General features: G+C 41.2%; 2 protein-coding genes across 3 annotated transcripts in view; both read right to left on the bottom strand.

The window, feature by feature from the left end:
- LOC307165431 (G-protein coupled receptor 4-like) overlaps positions 1-15141 on the bottom strand; it is a 706289-nt gene that overhangs the window by 453328 nt on the left and 237820 nt on the right. The gene's annotated exons all lie outside the window — the stretch shown is intronic.
- smarca4b (SWI/SNF related BAF chromatin remodeling complex subunit ATPase 4b) overlaps positions 1-15141 on the bottom strand; it is a 43668-nt gene that overhangs the window by 16213 nt on the left and 12314 nt on the right. For both annotated transcript variants that reach the window (XM_079882985.1, XM_079882986.1), the window contains exons 8-18: positions 12290-12463; positions 11875-12048; positions 9845-10069; positions 8810-8940; positions 7000-7054; positions 6801-6919; positions 5730-5877; positions 1753-1916; positions 1606-1672; positions 1017-1127; positions 295-537 (exon numbers count right to left, since the gene is read on the bottom strand). In XM_079882985.1, coding sequence (XP_079739111.1) covers positions 295-537; positions 1017-1127; positions 1606-1672; positions 1753-1916; positions 5730-5877; positions 6801-6919; positions 7000-7054; positions 8810-8940; positions 9845-10069; positions 11875-12048; positions 12290-12463 — 1611 coding nt within the window. The remainder of the gene's footprint in view (positions 1-294; positions 538-1016; positions 1128-1605; positions 1673-1752; positions 1917-5729; positions 5878-6800; positions 6920-6999; positions 7055-8809; positions 8941-9844; positions 10070-11874; positions 12049-12289; positions 12464-15141) is intronic.

Below are 15141 nucleotides of genomic sequence, written 5' to 3'. Positions count from 1 at the left end.
TTTAGCATTTTTAGCTTGAAATTTGAGCATTTTTAGGTTTTTCTACGTGTACTGAAGAATTCCGATGGGGGTCAAATTGACCCACGAGTGAAAAATTTGTCCCTTTTTTAAATTTCAACCACAAAACTCCTCAAATCCATTCAAAAAAGTTTGTGTATTCGTGGTTTAAGTGCGACAAAAGTCATGGGGGCTCGGACCCTCCAATGAACACTCAACTTTTAAAAAATGTCAAAAAAAAAAAAATTTCCGGGTCAAAGTGACCCGAGGGAAGGATGAGGGGCAGTTTACACAGACCTTCTCTCCGGTCATGGCGAAGGGAGCGTTGAACCACTGCTCAAACGTGCTGCAGCTCTTGAAGATGGTGGGCAGCAGGAAGTTGAGCAGCGCCCAGAGCTCGGGGAGCTTGTTCTGTAGCGGCGTCCCGGTCAGCAGCACACGCCGCGGCGCCAGATAGTGTGTGTTCAACACCTGCGTCAGCTTACAGTGGTGGTTCTTCATGCGGTGACCTTCGTCCACGATCATGTACTTCCAGCGAATCTGTATGAGGTGACATGAGCTCATCAGCACGTTTCTGATCGGGGTCAACCCTCACATGAACCGCAGCGCACAAGCATTCCCAGTAATTTTAACTTTTCGTTTAAAAGACTTCTAATAGCTTCCAAACACAGCCCTGACGTCTAGGCTAAAACAGGGCAAAATTTGGGCTGTCAGTGAAAATTTAATATACATCTAAACCATAGCCCAAGAATAGACTAGTCATCAATTAGATAACAAGGAAGTGAAATGAGTGAAGAAATGAAACCAAACACTTTGTAATCACTGTTTACTTTGCTTACATGATGGAATATCATATAATTTCAGACATTGTTTTGTTTTTTGTCAGAAATGACAAGCAGACAGCTTCACTCAATACAAAGTGAGTCTCTACGGCTCACATTTATTCCGCCTAAAAGAGAGGGCTGAGAGGCTCAAACACACACACACACACACACACACACACACACCGCGGGTTTTACCTTGGCCAGCACCTGCTTGTCTTTGATGATGTATTCGTAAGTCGTGAGCAGCACGTTGAACTTGCCGCTGCGCAGCTGTGGAACGAAGGCTCTTCTAGCAGCCGGAGATCCCTGAACACACATCACATGATCATCCCTGAACACACATCACATGATCACAAGCCCATCAGTGAGCCGCAAGAAACTCGTCAGTGTTCGGGAGGAAACCACATCAGAGGAGATGCCCGTTTCATAAAGCGGTTAACTGCACTGAAGCTGCGTAGTCACCATTTAATCGAAATGTATTATTCTTATTTTCTATGGAATATTGTAGTGTTTATTATAATTGATTAATTTCCTTTTTATTACTGTGAATGTGTGAAACCAGTTTGAAACTCTATTGTATCAAGCACTATTTAAATTAATGAGAAATTATTACGAATATATTTATTGCGTTTTTATGACGCTGCTAGAAGAGAAGAAGTGAAATGCAGTCAAGTAGAGAAAGTAGTTAGTAGTTTAGTGATTCATATTTACTCTGTCTGTTACGGTGTATTAGTACATCTGTCATCAGCCTTCATCACAGATGTTCTTGGAGAGAGTCGCTTACCTTGTACGAGACCTTGACGACAGACGGCGCCCATTTATCAAACTCATAGACCCAGTTAGACAGAGTTCTGCCAGAGAAACACAGTGTTGATGAAAACAGACACTGTGTGTTGTAAGATATGTGTGTGAGAAGTGAAGAGCGACTGACGAGAGCGGCACGATGATGAGGTAGGGCCCGTTCAGGCGCTTGTTCTCCATCAGGTACGTGATGAGCGCGATGGTTTGGATGGTTTTGCCCAAACCCATTTCATCCGCCAGGATCCCGTTCAGATTATTGTTATACAGAGACACCAGCCACTCCAAACCCTTGATCTGCACACACACACACACAGTCAAAGCAGCAACAATAAACAATCCTGTGTTTGTGTGTGTGTGTGTGTGTGTGTGTGTTTTGTGTGAGAATGTATGTGTGACTGTGTGTGTGGGTGTGTGTGAATTAGTGTCTGTGATGAGAGTGTGTGTATTGTGTGTGTGTGTCGATCGGCTGCTCTAAGATATTGACCACTGAAAAACCCACATCAGACGACCACTAATATTGAAAGTGTTGATGTTAAATGTCTGGTAAAGTGTTGATGTTAAAGGGGGGGTATAATGCCCTTTTCACAAGATGTAAGATAAGTCTCTGATGTCCCCAGAGTGTGTGTGTGTGTGTGTGTGTGTGTGTGTGTGTGTGTGAAGTTTTAACTCAAAATACCCCACAGATATTTTTATATAGCATGTTAAAGTTGTCACTTTTTGAGGGTGAGCAAAAACACACCGTTTTTGTGTGTGTCCCTTTAAATGCAAATGAGCTGCTGCTCCCGGCACAGGGGGCGGAGCTTCAACAGCTTGTGTCCTTTTACCTCACACACACATACACTGGACATTTCAAAAACTTTTAGCCTTTTATGTTCAAATCGGAGTCAGACAATGATGGAGAGACTCAAGAAGAAGTGACAACATGTAGAAGCAACAGGACATTTCTGAATGGTTAGTTGATGAATTTCTGTAGCTTATGTGTAGTTATCTTCTAGTCATTGATTAGCATATTCTGTCTTGATAATCTATAAATCGTGTTCCCGGGGGCGGGGTTTATGTAAATGTTAGGGTTAGTGATGTGGTGTAGTCTCTACCAGCCGTTTGTTGTAGTCCTTAAAAAGCGATTTCTTTAAAAGCAAATATCTCCCTTTGCTTTGAACTTTGAGCGCTGTAACTTTGCAGATGTTGTTTATGCTCAAACAGCAACATTACACACTAACTAAAGTTAGAAAAGTCAAATCATAATCAACCACCCCTTAAAATGTCTGGTAAAGTGTTGATGTTAAATGTCTGGTAAAGTGTTGATGTTGAATGTCTGATAAAGTGTTGATGTTAAATGTCTGGTAAAGTGTTGATGTTGAATGTCTGGTAAAGTGTTGATGTTGAATGTCTGATAAAGTGTTGATGTTGAATGTCTGATAAAGTGTTGATGTTAAATGTCTGGTAAAGTGTTGATGTTGAATGTCTGGTAAAGTGTTGATGTTGAATGTCTGGTAAAGTGTTGATGTTGAATGTCTGATAAAGTGTTGATGTTGAATGTCTGGTAAAGTGTTGATGTTGAATGTCTGGTAAAGTGTTGATGTTGAATGTCTGGTAAAGTGTTGATGTTGAATGTCTGGTAAAGTGTTGATGTTGAATGTCTGATAAAGTGTTGATGTTGAATGTCTGGTAAAGTGTTGATGTTGAATGTCTGATAAAGTGTTGATGTTGAATGTCTGGTAAAGTGTTGATGTTGAATGTCTGATAAAGTGTTGATGTTGAATGTCTGGTAAAGTGTTGATGTTGAATGTCTGATAAAGTGTTGATGTTGAATGTCTGGTAAAGTGTTGATGTTGAATGTCTGGTAAAGTGTTGATGTTGAATGTCTGGTAAAGTGTTGATGTTGAATGTCTGGTAAAGTGTTGATGTTAAATGTCTGGTAAAGTGTTGATGTTGAATGTCTGGTAAAGTGTTGATGTTGAATGTCTGGTAAAGTGTTGATGTTGAATGTCTGGTAAAGTGTTGATGTTGAATGTCTGGTAAAGTGTTGATGTTGAATGTCTGGTAAAGTGTTGATGTTGAATGTCTGGTAAAGTGTTGATGTTGAATGTCTGATAAAGTGTTGATGTTGAATGTCTGATAAAGTGTTGATGTTGAATGTCTGGTAAAGTGTTGATGTTGAATGTCTGGTAAAGTGTTGATGTTGAATGTCTGGTAAAGTGTTGATGTTGAATGTCTGATAAAGTGTTGATGTTGAATGTCTGGTAAAGTGTTGATGTTGAATGTCTGGTAAAGTGTTGATGTTGAATGTCTGATAAAGTGTTGATGTTGAATGTCTGGTAAAGTGTTGATGTTGAATGTCTGATAAAGTGTTGATGTTGAATGTCTGGTAAAGTGTTGATGTTGAATGTCTGATAAAGTGTTGATGTTGAATGTCTGGTAAAGTGTTGATGTTGAATGTCTGATAAAGTGTTGATGTTGAATGTCTGGTAAAGTGTTGATGTTGAATGTCTGGTAAAGTGTTGATGTTGAATGTCTGGTAAAGTGTTGATGTTGAATGTCTGGTAAAGTGTTGATGTTAAATGTCTGGTAAAGTGTTGATGTTGAATGTCTGGTAAAGTGTTGATGTTGAATGTCTGGTAAAGTGTTGATGTTGAATGTCTGGTAAAGTGTTGATGTTGAATGTCTGGTAAAGTGTTGATGTTGAATGTCTGGTAAAGTGTTGATGTTGAATGTCTGGTAAAGTGTTGATGTTGAATGTCTGATAAAGTGTTGATGTTGAATGTCTGATAAAGTGTTGATGTTGAATGTCTGGTAAAGTGTTGATGTTGAATGTCTGGTAAAGTGTTGATGTTGAATGTCTGGTAAAGTGTTGATGTTGAATGTCTGATAAAGTGTTGATGTTGAATGTCTGGTAAAGTGTTGATGTTGAATGTCTGGTAAAGTGTTGATGTTAAATGTCTGGTAAAGTGTTGATGTTGAATGTCTGGTAAAGTGTTGATGTTAAATGTCTGGTAAAGTGTTGATGTTAAATGTCTGGTAAAGTGTTGATGTTGAATGTCTGATAAAGTGTTGATGTTGAATGTCTGGTAAAGTGTTGATGTTGAATGTCTGGTAAAGTGTTGATGTTGAATGTCTGGTAAAGTGTTGATGTTGAATGTCTGATAAAGTGTTGATGTTGAATGTCTGGTAAAGTGTTGATGTTGAATGTCTGGTAAAGTGTTGATGTTGAATGTCTGGTAAAGTGTTGATGTTGAATGTCTGATAAAGTGTTGATGTTGAATGTCTGGTAAAGTGTTGATGTTGAATGTCTGGTAAAGTGTTGATGTTGAATGTCTGGTAAAGTGTTGATGTTGAATGTCTGGTAAAGTGTTGATGTTGAATGTCTGGTAAAGTGTTGATGTTGAATGTCTGGTAAAGTGTTGATGTTGAATGTCTGGTAAAGTGTTGATGTTGAATGTCTGGTAAAGTGTTGATGTTGAATGTCTGATAAAGTGTTGATGTTGAATGTCTGGTAAAGTGTTGATGTTGAATGTCTGGTAAAGTGTTGATGTTGAATGTCTGATAAAGTGTTGATGTTGAATGTCTGGTAAAGTGTTGATGTTGAATGTCTGATAAAGTGTTGATGTTGAATGTCTGATAAAGTGTTGATGTTAAATGTCTGGTAAAGTGTTGATGTTAAATGTCTGATAAAGTGTTGATGTTGAATGTCTGGTAAAGTGTTGATGTTGAATGTCTGGTAAAGTGTTGAATGTTGAATGTCTGATAAAGTGTTGATGTTGAATGTCTGATAAAGTGTTGATGTTGAATGTCTGGTAAAGTGTTGATGTTGAATGTCTGGTAAAGTGTTGATGTTGAATGTCTGGTAAAGTGTTGATGTTGAATGTCTGGTAAAGTGTTGATGTTGAATGTCTGGTAAAGTGTTGATGTTGAATGTCTGATAAAGTGTTGATGTTAAATGTCTGGTAAAGTGTTGATGTTGAATGTCTGATAAAGTGTTGATGTTGAATGTCTGGTAAAGTGTTGATGTTGAATGTCTGGTAAAGTGTTGATGTTGAATGTCTGGTAAAGTGTTGATGTTGAATGTCTGGTAAAGTGTTGATGTTAAATGGTAAAGTGCTGAATGACCTGGTATTGCTTGAGTTGACCATTGATCAGCAGAGACGACTGTTTGTCCACGCGCTCAGTAACAGCGTGAGCCACGGCGTAATACGACTGCAACCCGCGCGCGAACGCAGCGCTACCGTACTCATCATCCACGTCCTGTTTAGCATGTCTGCAACAAACACACACACACACACACACACACACACACACACACACACACACACACACACACACACACACACACACACAGGTTGAGATTGCAGCATTGAGAACTTATAAATGGCCTGTAAACACTGAAGATCACTGTAACTAGAGATGCACATATATTTTGGCCAATACCGATAACCGATATTTCTTTATATTTGGGAGCCGATAACCAATACATTGCCCGATAAATCGATTACAAATACAGTGGAAAACCTCTTTCATTTTAAAAACCTCAACTAGATAAAACAAAGAAACTGCAAAAAAACATCTAGATCTTAATTTTCATTTAGGCTAAAAGTAGCCTACTTTATATCAGTTAAAGACTCCCTAACTTTTAAAATTAATTTTACATCCCTATGGCAAACTGCAATTCTGATGTCCTCTCTTTTTCACTGTGAAATCTGATATTGTGCATAAACTCTTCTAAAGTGCGCATAATCTTCTGTTGCGTGATGTGGAAAGCACCAATCAAAACCCTCCATTTGAAGTGGATGAACAGGAGGAAATTATCCACAATTTATCAGCTTTAAAATATCGCCCTAATTTTCTCATCTGAACCGATAACGATAACATTAAAAATGAACAATTATCGGCAGATACCAATAACTCTTTATATTTGGAAGCCGATAACCGATATATTAGCCGATTAATCTAAATCTTGATATACATTTTTCTGAGCCTGATTACAAAAACAAAAGTTATATAAATACAGTGGAGAAACTGCTTTTATTTTAAAACTGTAATTCATCAGCTAATTTATCTTAATGATAATATAATGACAATATAAAACAAACGTTTATCGGCCGACACCGATATGGCGGTGGATATATCGTGCATCTCTAACAGCTGCGCTTGGGCTGCGTGAGAAGTGAGTGTTTGTCGTACTCTATGATGTGCCGCACGTCGACCTCGGACACGTCCTCGCTGTCCGGGTCGGGGATCTTCTTCTTCTCCTCTCCTGGAGTCTGAGACGGCAGAAGCTGAGGAGGCTCCTCTTCCTCTTCCTGACAGGGAGAACATATTTAACAAATCTTGTGCTGTCAGTTTAATCAAACCTGTACCGTCAGAAAGCAGATGAAGGCACCTCGTCCTCCTCCGACCCAGAATCCTCGCTGTCCGAGCGCGGCGCGACCTCGTACCTGAAGAGAGAGAGAGAGAGAGAGAGAGTGAGAGAGAGAGTGTGAGAGAGAGTGAGAGAGAGTGTGTGAGAGAGAGAGAGGGAGAGAGAGAGAGGGAGAGAGAGAGAGAGGGAGTGTGTGAGAGAGAGAGAGAGTGTGTGTGTGTGTGTGTGTGTGTGTGAGAGAGAGAGAGGGAGAGAGGGAGAGAGAGAGAGAGAGAGAGAGAGAGAGAGAGAGAGAGAGAGAGAGAGAGAGAGTGAGAATCATCAACATCAACCATCAACCCCAAACCTATCATTAACGAAATCCACAAACATCTAAAAGTCACTCATGATGAATCACTAAAAGCACATTTTGCCCTCCAGAATAAACTCCAATGTTACTCGACCCTCAATAGAACCACTAAATTGGCCAGTTATCTATTTATTAAACATTTTAAAGAGAGACAAATCCTCTCCAAATACAGATTAAGTGACCATGATCTAGAGATAGAGAGAGGAAGACGTAGACTAACATGGACAGAGAGAGAGCAGAGGATCTGTAGACACTGTGACCTACAGCACATCGAGGATGAGGAACACTTTCTGCTCTTCTGCTCCAGATACTCCAGTATAAGAGAAACCTTTCTGCCCAGATTTGAAATCTTGATTCCATCATTCTTTGAACTGAGTGACACTGAGAAAATGTTCTTCTTACTGGGAGAAGATGATAGTACAGCTGCACTAGCGGCTAAATATGTGTTAGCTATTCACAACGCCAGAGTCAGCTAGAGAGACCCACTGTATATATTCATTTATGAAGATAGATTATGTCTATTTATATATCTATTTGTATATGCTACTGTACATATAACATGATCTATACATTTGTTTTATTATTTACATTCATTGTTATTATTATATATGTTGATGCTTTGGCAACATTGTGTTACACAGTCATGCTAATAAAGCTCATTTGAAATTGAAAAAAATTTAAATTGAATTGAGAGAGAGAGAGAGAGAGAGAGAGAGAGAGAGAGAGTGTGTGTGTGAGAGAGAGAGAGAGAGAGAGAGAGAGAGTGAGTGTGTGTGTGTGTGTGTGTGAGAGAGAGAGAGAGAGAGAGAGAGAGAGAGAGAGAGAGAGAGAGAGAGAGAGAGAGAGAGAGAGAGTGAGTCTTTCAGTGGAGACGATTCATTGAGACAAAAATATATTCTGAAAGTGTTTCCAACAACTTGTTTCTCTGTGCCGTTACAGTAAAGACTTTTATAATCTCACAAAAGATTCTATTTCAAATAAACACTGTTCTTTTGAACTTTCTATTCATCAAAGAATCCTGAAAAAAATTGTACACAACTGTTTTCAACATTGATGATAATAATCATAAATGTTTCTTGATCATCAAATCATCATATTAGAGTGATTTCTGATTTTTTATTTTTTATTTAAAGGGACCATGTGCAATTAAAAACATAAATTAAACATTTGATGCATTACACCAGAGTTAGCCTTAGGCTAATTTACATCTGCAGCATTCTGAAGGATCATGTGACACTGAAGACTGGAGTAATGATGCTGAAAATACAGCTTTGATCACAGGAATAAATTAGTTTAAAATATATTAAAATAAAAAACAGTAATTTTAAATTGTCATAATATTCAACAATATTACTGTTTTGTTTTTCAATTTTTAATCAAATAAATGCAGCCTTGGTGAGCAGAAGAGACTTCTTTTAAAAACATTAAAAAATCCCGAACTTTTGAAGGCAGTGTGTACAGTATACTGTGATGTGATCTTACCCAGGGTTCATCTCCAGCCACGTGTCCAGCTGTCCAGCTTTAGGAGCGTCCACTCCCGTCAGAATTTTCCCACTGTCCACGTGGATCACCTTCACTGGAAGATCACTCATCTGACTCGTCTCATCCAGGGGCTGCAAACATCGTCATCATCATCAGCATCAGCATCATCATCATCATCATCTTCAACAGCATCTTCATCATCATCATCAGCATCATCATCTTCGTCCTCAGCATCATCAGCATTAAAACCACCCATAATCACTTTTGAGGTTCAGAGAAAAGGTAGTAGGGGTGGAACGGTTCACAAAATCCTCGGTTGGGTTTGTATCACGGCTCTGTGGTCACGGTTTTCGGTTCGATTCGGTACACATTGTTAATGTTCTTTTCCTTTTTTACACTTTAGAAATACCATTAAAAGCATCTGTGTGAGTTTGCATATCATTCTGTGTGTCTTTTATAGCCGTACTGAAAGCAACAATTCACCTCAGATCTTCTAAATAAATAAAAGTGAACAAGAACGTTCAAACTGTCAACTCATTGTTTACTAGTCGACTAGTATCTGTAAAACCACATTCTTCCATCTTAAAAATATATCTAAATTACATCATATTCTCTCAATGACAAAGGCGGAACAGTTAGCCCATGCGTTCATGACCTCAAGGCTAGATTACTGTAATGCTCTACTGGGTGGTTGCCCTGCACACATAATAAACAAACTACAGCTGGTCCAAAACGCAGCAGCTCGAGTTCTTACCAGAACCAGGAAGTATGACCATATTAGCCCGGTTCTGTCAACACTGCACTGGCTGCCTATTAAACATCGCATCAATTTTAAAATATTGCTGATTACTTACAAAGCACTGAATGGTTTAGCTCCGCAGTTCTTGAGCGAGCTCTTAACGCATTATAGTTGAGGGTTAGTTGCATGTAATTATGCATAATGTACTGTTATTACTGTGGTAAGTACATGAAGAAAGAAGAAATAAAGTCATACACGATCGAACAACTTAATAATCTCTTCTGGTCATAACGCACCTCTCCATCTGGTCCCAGAGCCCCGGTCGGGCCCTCGGCGTTCTCCAGCTTCTTCTTCTTCTTCTTTTTCTTCTTCTTCTTCTCCTTCAGGGCCTGCACAGCTTTATGAGCGCGCACGAGCTCCGTCAGATTGGCCACGTACTCGTCCGTCTGCTGGAGGAGATACGCCAGACGCTTGTCCTTCTTCTGGTCGATGAGCTTCCTGTAACCCTCCTCATCCTCAGCCTGAGGGACAACGGGTGACAGGGTTAGTTAACTTTACCTAACAATGAACAATACTTCAGATCATGTATTAATCTTACTTAATGTTAGTCTCAACATGTACTTGGTGCATTTAAAGGTGCAGTGTGTAATATTTAGCGGCATCTAGTGGTGAGTTTGTGAATTGCACCCAACAGAAGTTACGGTGGCCAACAGGAAGTGATGTCGTCGTCTGAGACAGCAGAGAGTAGCCAGTTAAACACTGAGGTTTCTTTACAGAGATAAATTAATTATTATTACTTAATTATTCAGTTAAACGATATGTTATTGTGAATATAGCTAGCTTCTTTGCATGAAGAACAGTCCCTCCAGTTTTTCGCGATTCCGCGATCGCTGAATACAATGCAAAATCAACAAAATGTTGCAATTTTTTGCGATCCTGCATAATTCCTAATTTAACCTCAAAATAATCACAAAAATGAAAAAGACCTCACAAAACATTACATTATAATCACCCAATTGAAATATCTCTAGTTTAATTAAAGTTTCAATGCAGTTTTCCTCGATTTACTGAAGCCTATAATGTAAAACGCATTTTGCAACTGCACATCCAATGGCGCGGGCGCCTCTGACGTGTGCGCCAATGAGCTAGCATCACGCCATTACACGTCAGAGCCCGCCAAGGGGGCGTGGCCTTAGCCTATATTATTCTTTTACTGTCTATGATATTAGTCCCCGAAAAACGCCATTTTAGCAGGTTTAACGACTGAAGCGACAACTTGCCAGGTTACTATATTGCGGCCGGCTACCCAATACTCGTTCCCTACTCTCAGGGAACTGAGGTTACGATAGTAACCGAGTAGTTCCCTTTCGAACGGTCACAGGCATGTTGAAGACTGCAGTAATGTTTTTCATTGATGTTATGGCAGTCCACTCTGCTTATTGTTTTTTGAGAATGTTGCACTCCTGTTTGTCATTGTGCACGAAACTTCACGCCAATAAATCAACAGGAATATTGCTGACTAGTGCGAGTCTCAATCGCCCTCTTTACGTTCGTCCTAATGCCTGTTAGTTGTCCGTGGATTTGCCCATATTTGGCGTTTAAAATGGAAACGTCTTTAGGCATGGAAAATCGATTTTACAATCGATTCAATGAACACATATGTCTCAAAAATCGAACAGGATTTTTTCACAAAAGTGACAGCCCCATAAGTAACCGGTTGCCTACTGCAGCTCAGGTCATACTATTATGGTAAATGTGATGTCTTAATTATAAAATCGCAAATTTTTTCGCAAATTTCTGGAAATTACCACCACAAAATCAGTCATTTTGATCACAAAAATCACACAAAAAAATCGTGAAATCCTGGAGGGACTGGATGAACAACATAGTGACGAAACGTGTTTGTCCGTTCAGGGCTCCTGTGGAAATGTGGATGTAAGGGGACCCGCGGTTCTGAGAGAGAAATGCCTCATTCTAAAGTAATAAAAACATCACGGTTCATTATGTAAGGTCTTTATACACCACTGAAAACATAGTTATGAATATGATATTGCATTTCTGTCAACAGATCTTCATAAATATTACACAATGCACCTTTAATGCATAAACTAACGTTTATAAATGAGACCTTATTGTAAAGTGTTATCAAAGTATTATGTGTGTGTGTGTATGTGTGTGTGAGAGAGAGAGTGTGTGTGTACATGTGTGAGTGTGAGTGTGAGTGTGTGTGTGTGTACGTGAGTGAGTGTGTGTGATTGAGAGTGTGTGTGATTGAGAGAGTGTGTGAGTGCGAGTGAGTGTGTGCGTGTGTGTGTGTGTGTCGCACCATCAGGCGTCTCATTCGCTCTTTCTCGATGCGCTCGTTCTCCTTCTTCTGCTCGCGCTCAGTGTTAGCGTGATACGTGGCCACGGCTTTGGTCAGTTTCTGGATCTTCGCTGTGATGGAGCGATGATATTCCTTGAAGTCCTTGGCGTGTTGCAGGATACTGTTGAGATACTCCTGCACCAGAGCAAAGAATCATGGGAATTACTGCAATGAATGAAGTGTGCCATAGAATTAGAGCTCAATTTGAAAGATTTGTGATTTGTTTTCCATCATAACTTTTCCTTTAAATCCTAAAACGTTCTGTTTATTTGCATGTTTGAATTAGAGGTTCAATCCCAGATATCCAGTGTGGTCTCAGACATTTGGAGGCATCAGGGAAACAATGAGCCGGTGTGAACGAGGTGAAGACGCTTGCCTGGTGTTTCTGTCTGCGTTTGCGTTCCTGTTCGATCTTCTGCTGTTTCTCGAGTTTCTCTGTGATTCGCGCCTCACGTAGCGACTGTCTCTTGCTGCGTTTATAGGCCTTGGAGTCCAGTGATGTTTCTAGAGCCGTGTCACGTCTCATGCAAACCACCACCTCCTGACGCAACTGTGGAGCAAACACACACACACACATGACAGCATTATAGTGAATGTTGCTGAAGTTCTGAGTGAATGTTCGTGAGGTTCTGAGTGAATGTTCGTGAGGTTCTGAGTGAATGTTCGTGAGGTTCTGAGTGAATGTTGGTGAGGTTCCGAGTGAATGTTCGTGAGGTACGGTTCTGAGTGAATGTTGGTGAGGTTCCGAGTGGATGTTCGTGAGGTTCTGAGTGAATGTTGGTGAGGTTCTGAGTGAATGTTGGTGAGGTACGGTTCTGAGTGAATGTTGGTGAGGTTCCGAGTGAATGTTCGTGAGGTTCTGAGTGAATGTTGGTGAGGTTCTGAGTGAATGTTCGTGAGGTACGGTTCTGAGTGAATGTTGGTGAGGTTCCGAGAGGATGTTCGTGAGGTTCTGAGTGAATGTTGGTGAGGTTCCGAGTGGATGTTCGTGAGGTTCTGAGTGAATGTTGGTGAGGTTCCGAGTGAATGTTTGTGAGGTTCTGAGTGGATGTTCGTGAGGTACGGTTCTGAGTGAATGTTGGTGAGGTTCTGAGTGGATGTTCGTGAGGTACGGTTCTGAGTGAATGTTGGTGAGGTTCCGAGTGAATGTTCGTGAGGTTCTGAGTGAATGTTGGTGAGGTTCCGAGTGAATGTTCGTGAGGTACGGTTCTGAGTGAATGTTGGTGAGGTTCCGAGTGGATGTTCGTGAGGTTCTGAGTGAATGTTGGTGAGGTTCCGAGTGGATGTTCGTGAGGTTCTGAGTGAATGTTGGTGAGGTTCCGAGTGAATGTTCGTGAGGTTCCGAGTGAATGTTCGTGAGGTTCCGAGTGAATGTTCGTGAGGTACGGTTCTGAGTGAATGTTGGTGAGGTTCCGAGTGAATGTTCGTGAGGTACGGTTCTGAGTGAATGTTGGTGAGGTTCCGAGTGGATGTTCGTGAGGTTCTGAGTGAATGTTGGTGAGGTTTCGAGTGGATGTTCGTGAGGTTCTGAGTGAATGTTGGTGAGGTTCCGAGTGAATGTTTGTGAGGTTCTGAGTGGATGTTCGTGAGGTACGGTTCTGAGTGAATGTTGGTGAGGTTCTGAGTGGATGTTCGTGAGGTACGGTTCTGAGTGAATGTTGGTGAGGTTCCGATTGAATGTTTGTGAGGTTCCGAGTGAATGTTCGTGAGGTTCTGAGTGGATGTTCGTGAGGTACGGTTCTGAGTGAATGTTGGTGAGGTTCTGAGTGAATGTTGGTGAGGTTCTGAGTGAATGTTCGTGAGGTTCTGAGTGAATGTTGGTGAGGTTCCGAGTGAATGTTAGTGAGGTTCTGAGTGAATGTTGGTGAGGTTCCGAGTGGATGTTCGTGAGGTTCTGAGTGAATGTTCGTGAGGTTCTGAGTGAATGTTTGTGAGGTTCTGAGTGAATGTTCGTGAGGTTCTGAGTGAATGTTTGTGAGGTTCTGAGTGAATGCTTGTGAGGTTCTGAGTGAATGTTTGTGAGGTTCTGAGTGGATGTTCGTGAGGTACGGTTCTGAGTGAATGTTGGTGAGGTTCCGAGTGGATGTTCGTGAGGTTCTGAGTGAATGTTGGTGAGGTTCTGAGTGAATGTTGGTGAGGTACGGTTCTGAGTGAATGTTGGTGAGGTTCCGAGTGAATGTTCGTGAGGTTCTGAGTGAATGTTGGTGAGGTTCTGAGTGAATGTTCGTGAGGTACGGTTCTGAGTGAATGTTGGTGAGGTTCCGAGAGGATGTTCGTGAGGTTCTGAGTGAATGTTGGTGAGGTTCCGAGTGGATGTTCGTGAGGTTCTGAGTGAATGTTGGTGAGGTTCCGAGTGAATGTTTGTGAGGTTCTGAGTGGATGTTCGTGAGGTACGGTTCTGAGTGAATGTTGGTGAGGTTCTGAGTGGATGTTCGTGAGGTACGGTTCTGAGTGAATGTTGGTGAGGTTCCGAGTGAATGTTCGTGAGGTTCTGAGTGAATGTTGGTGAGGTTCCGAGTGAATGTTCGTGAGGTACGGTTCTGAGTGAATGTTGGTGAGGTTCCGAGTGGATGTTCGTGAGGTTCTGAGTGAATGTTGGTGAGGTTCCGAGTGGATGTTCGTGAGGTTCTGAGTGAATGTTGGTGAGGTTCCGAGTGAATGTTCGTGAGGTTCCGAGTGAATGTTCGTGAGGTTCCGAGTGAATGTTCGTGAGGTACGGTTCTGAGTGAATGTTGGTGAGGTTCCGAGTGAATGTTCGTGAGGTACGGTTCTGAGTGAATGTTGGTGAGGTTCCGAGTGAATGTTCGTGAGGTTCTGAGTGAATGTTGGTGAGGTTCTGAGTGAATGTTCGTGAGGTACGGTTCTGAGTGAATGTTGGTGAGGTTCCGAGAGGATGTTCGTGAGGTTCTGAGTGAATGTTGGTGAGGTTCCGAGTGGATGTTCGTGAGGTTCTGAGTGAATGTTGGTGAGGTTCCGAGTGAATGTTTGTGAGGTTCTGAGTGGATGTTCGTGAGGTACGGTTCTGAGTGAATGTTGGTGAGGTTCTGAGTGGATGTTCGTGAGGTACGGTTCTGAGTGAATGTTGGTGAGGTTCCGAGTGAATGTTCGTGAGGTTCTGAGTGAATGTTGGTGAGGTTCCGAGTGAATGTTCGTGAGGTACGGTTCTGAGTGAATGTTGGTGAGGTTCCGAGTGGATGTTCGTGAGGTTCTGAGTGAATGTTGGTGAGG

This window comes from Squalius cephalus, assembly GCF_949319135.1.
Source record: "Squalius cephalus genome assembly, chromosome: 10".
NCBI lineage: Eukaryota > Metazoa > Chordata > Actinopteri > Cypriniformes > Leuciscidae > Squalius > Squalius cephalus.
This window is presented reverse-complemented; position numbering and strand designations above follow the sequence as displayed.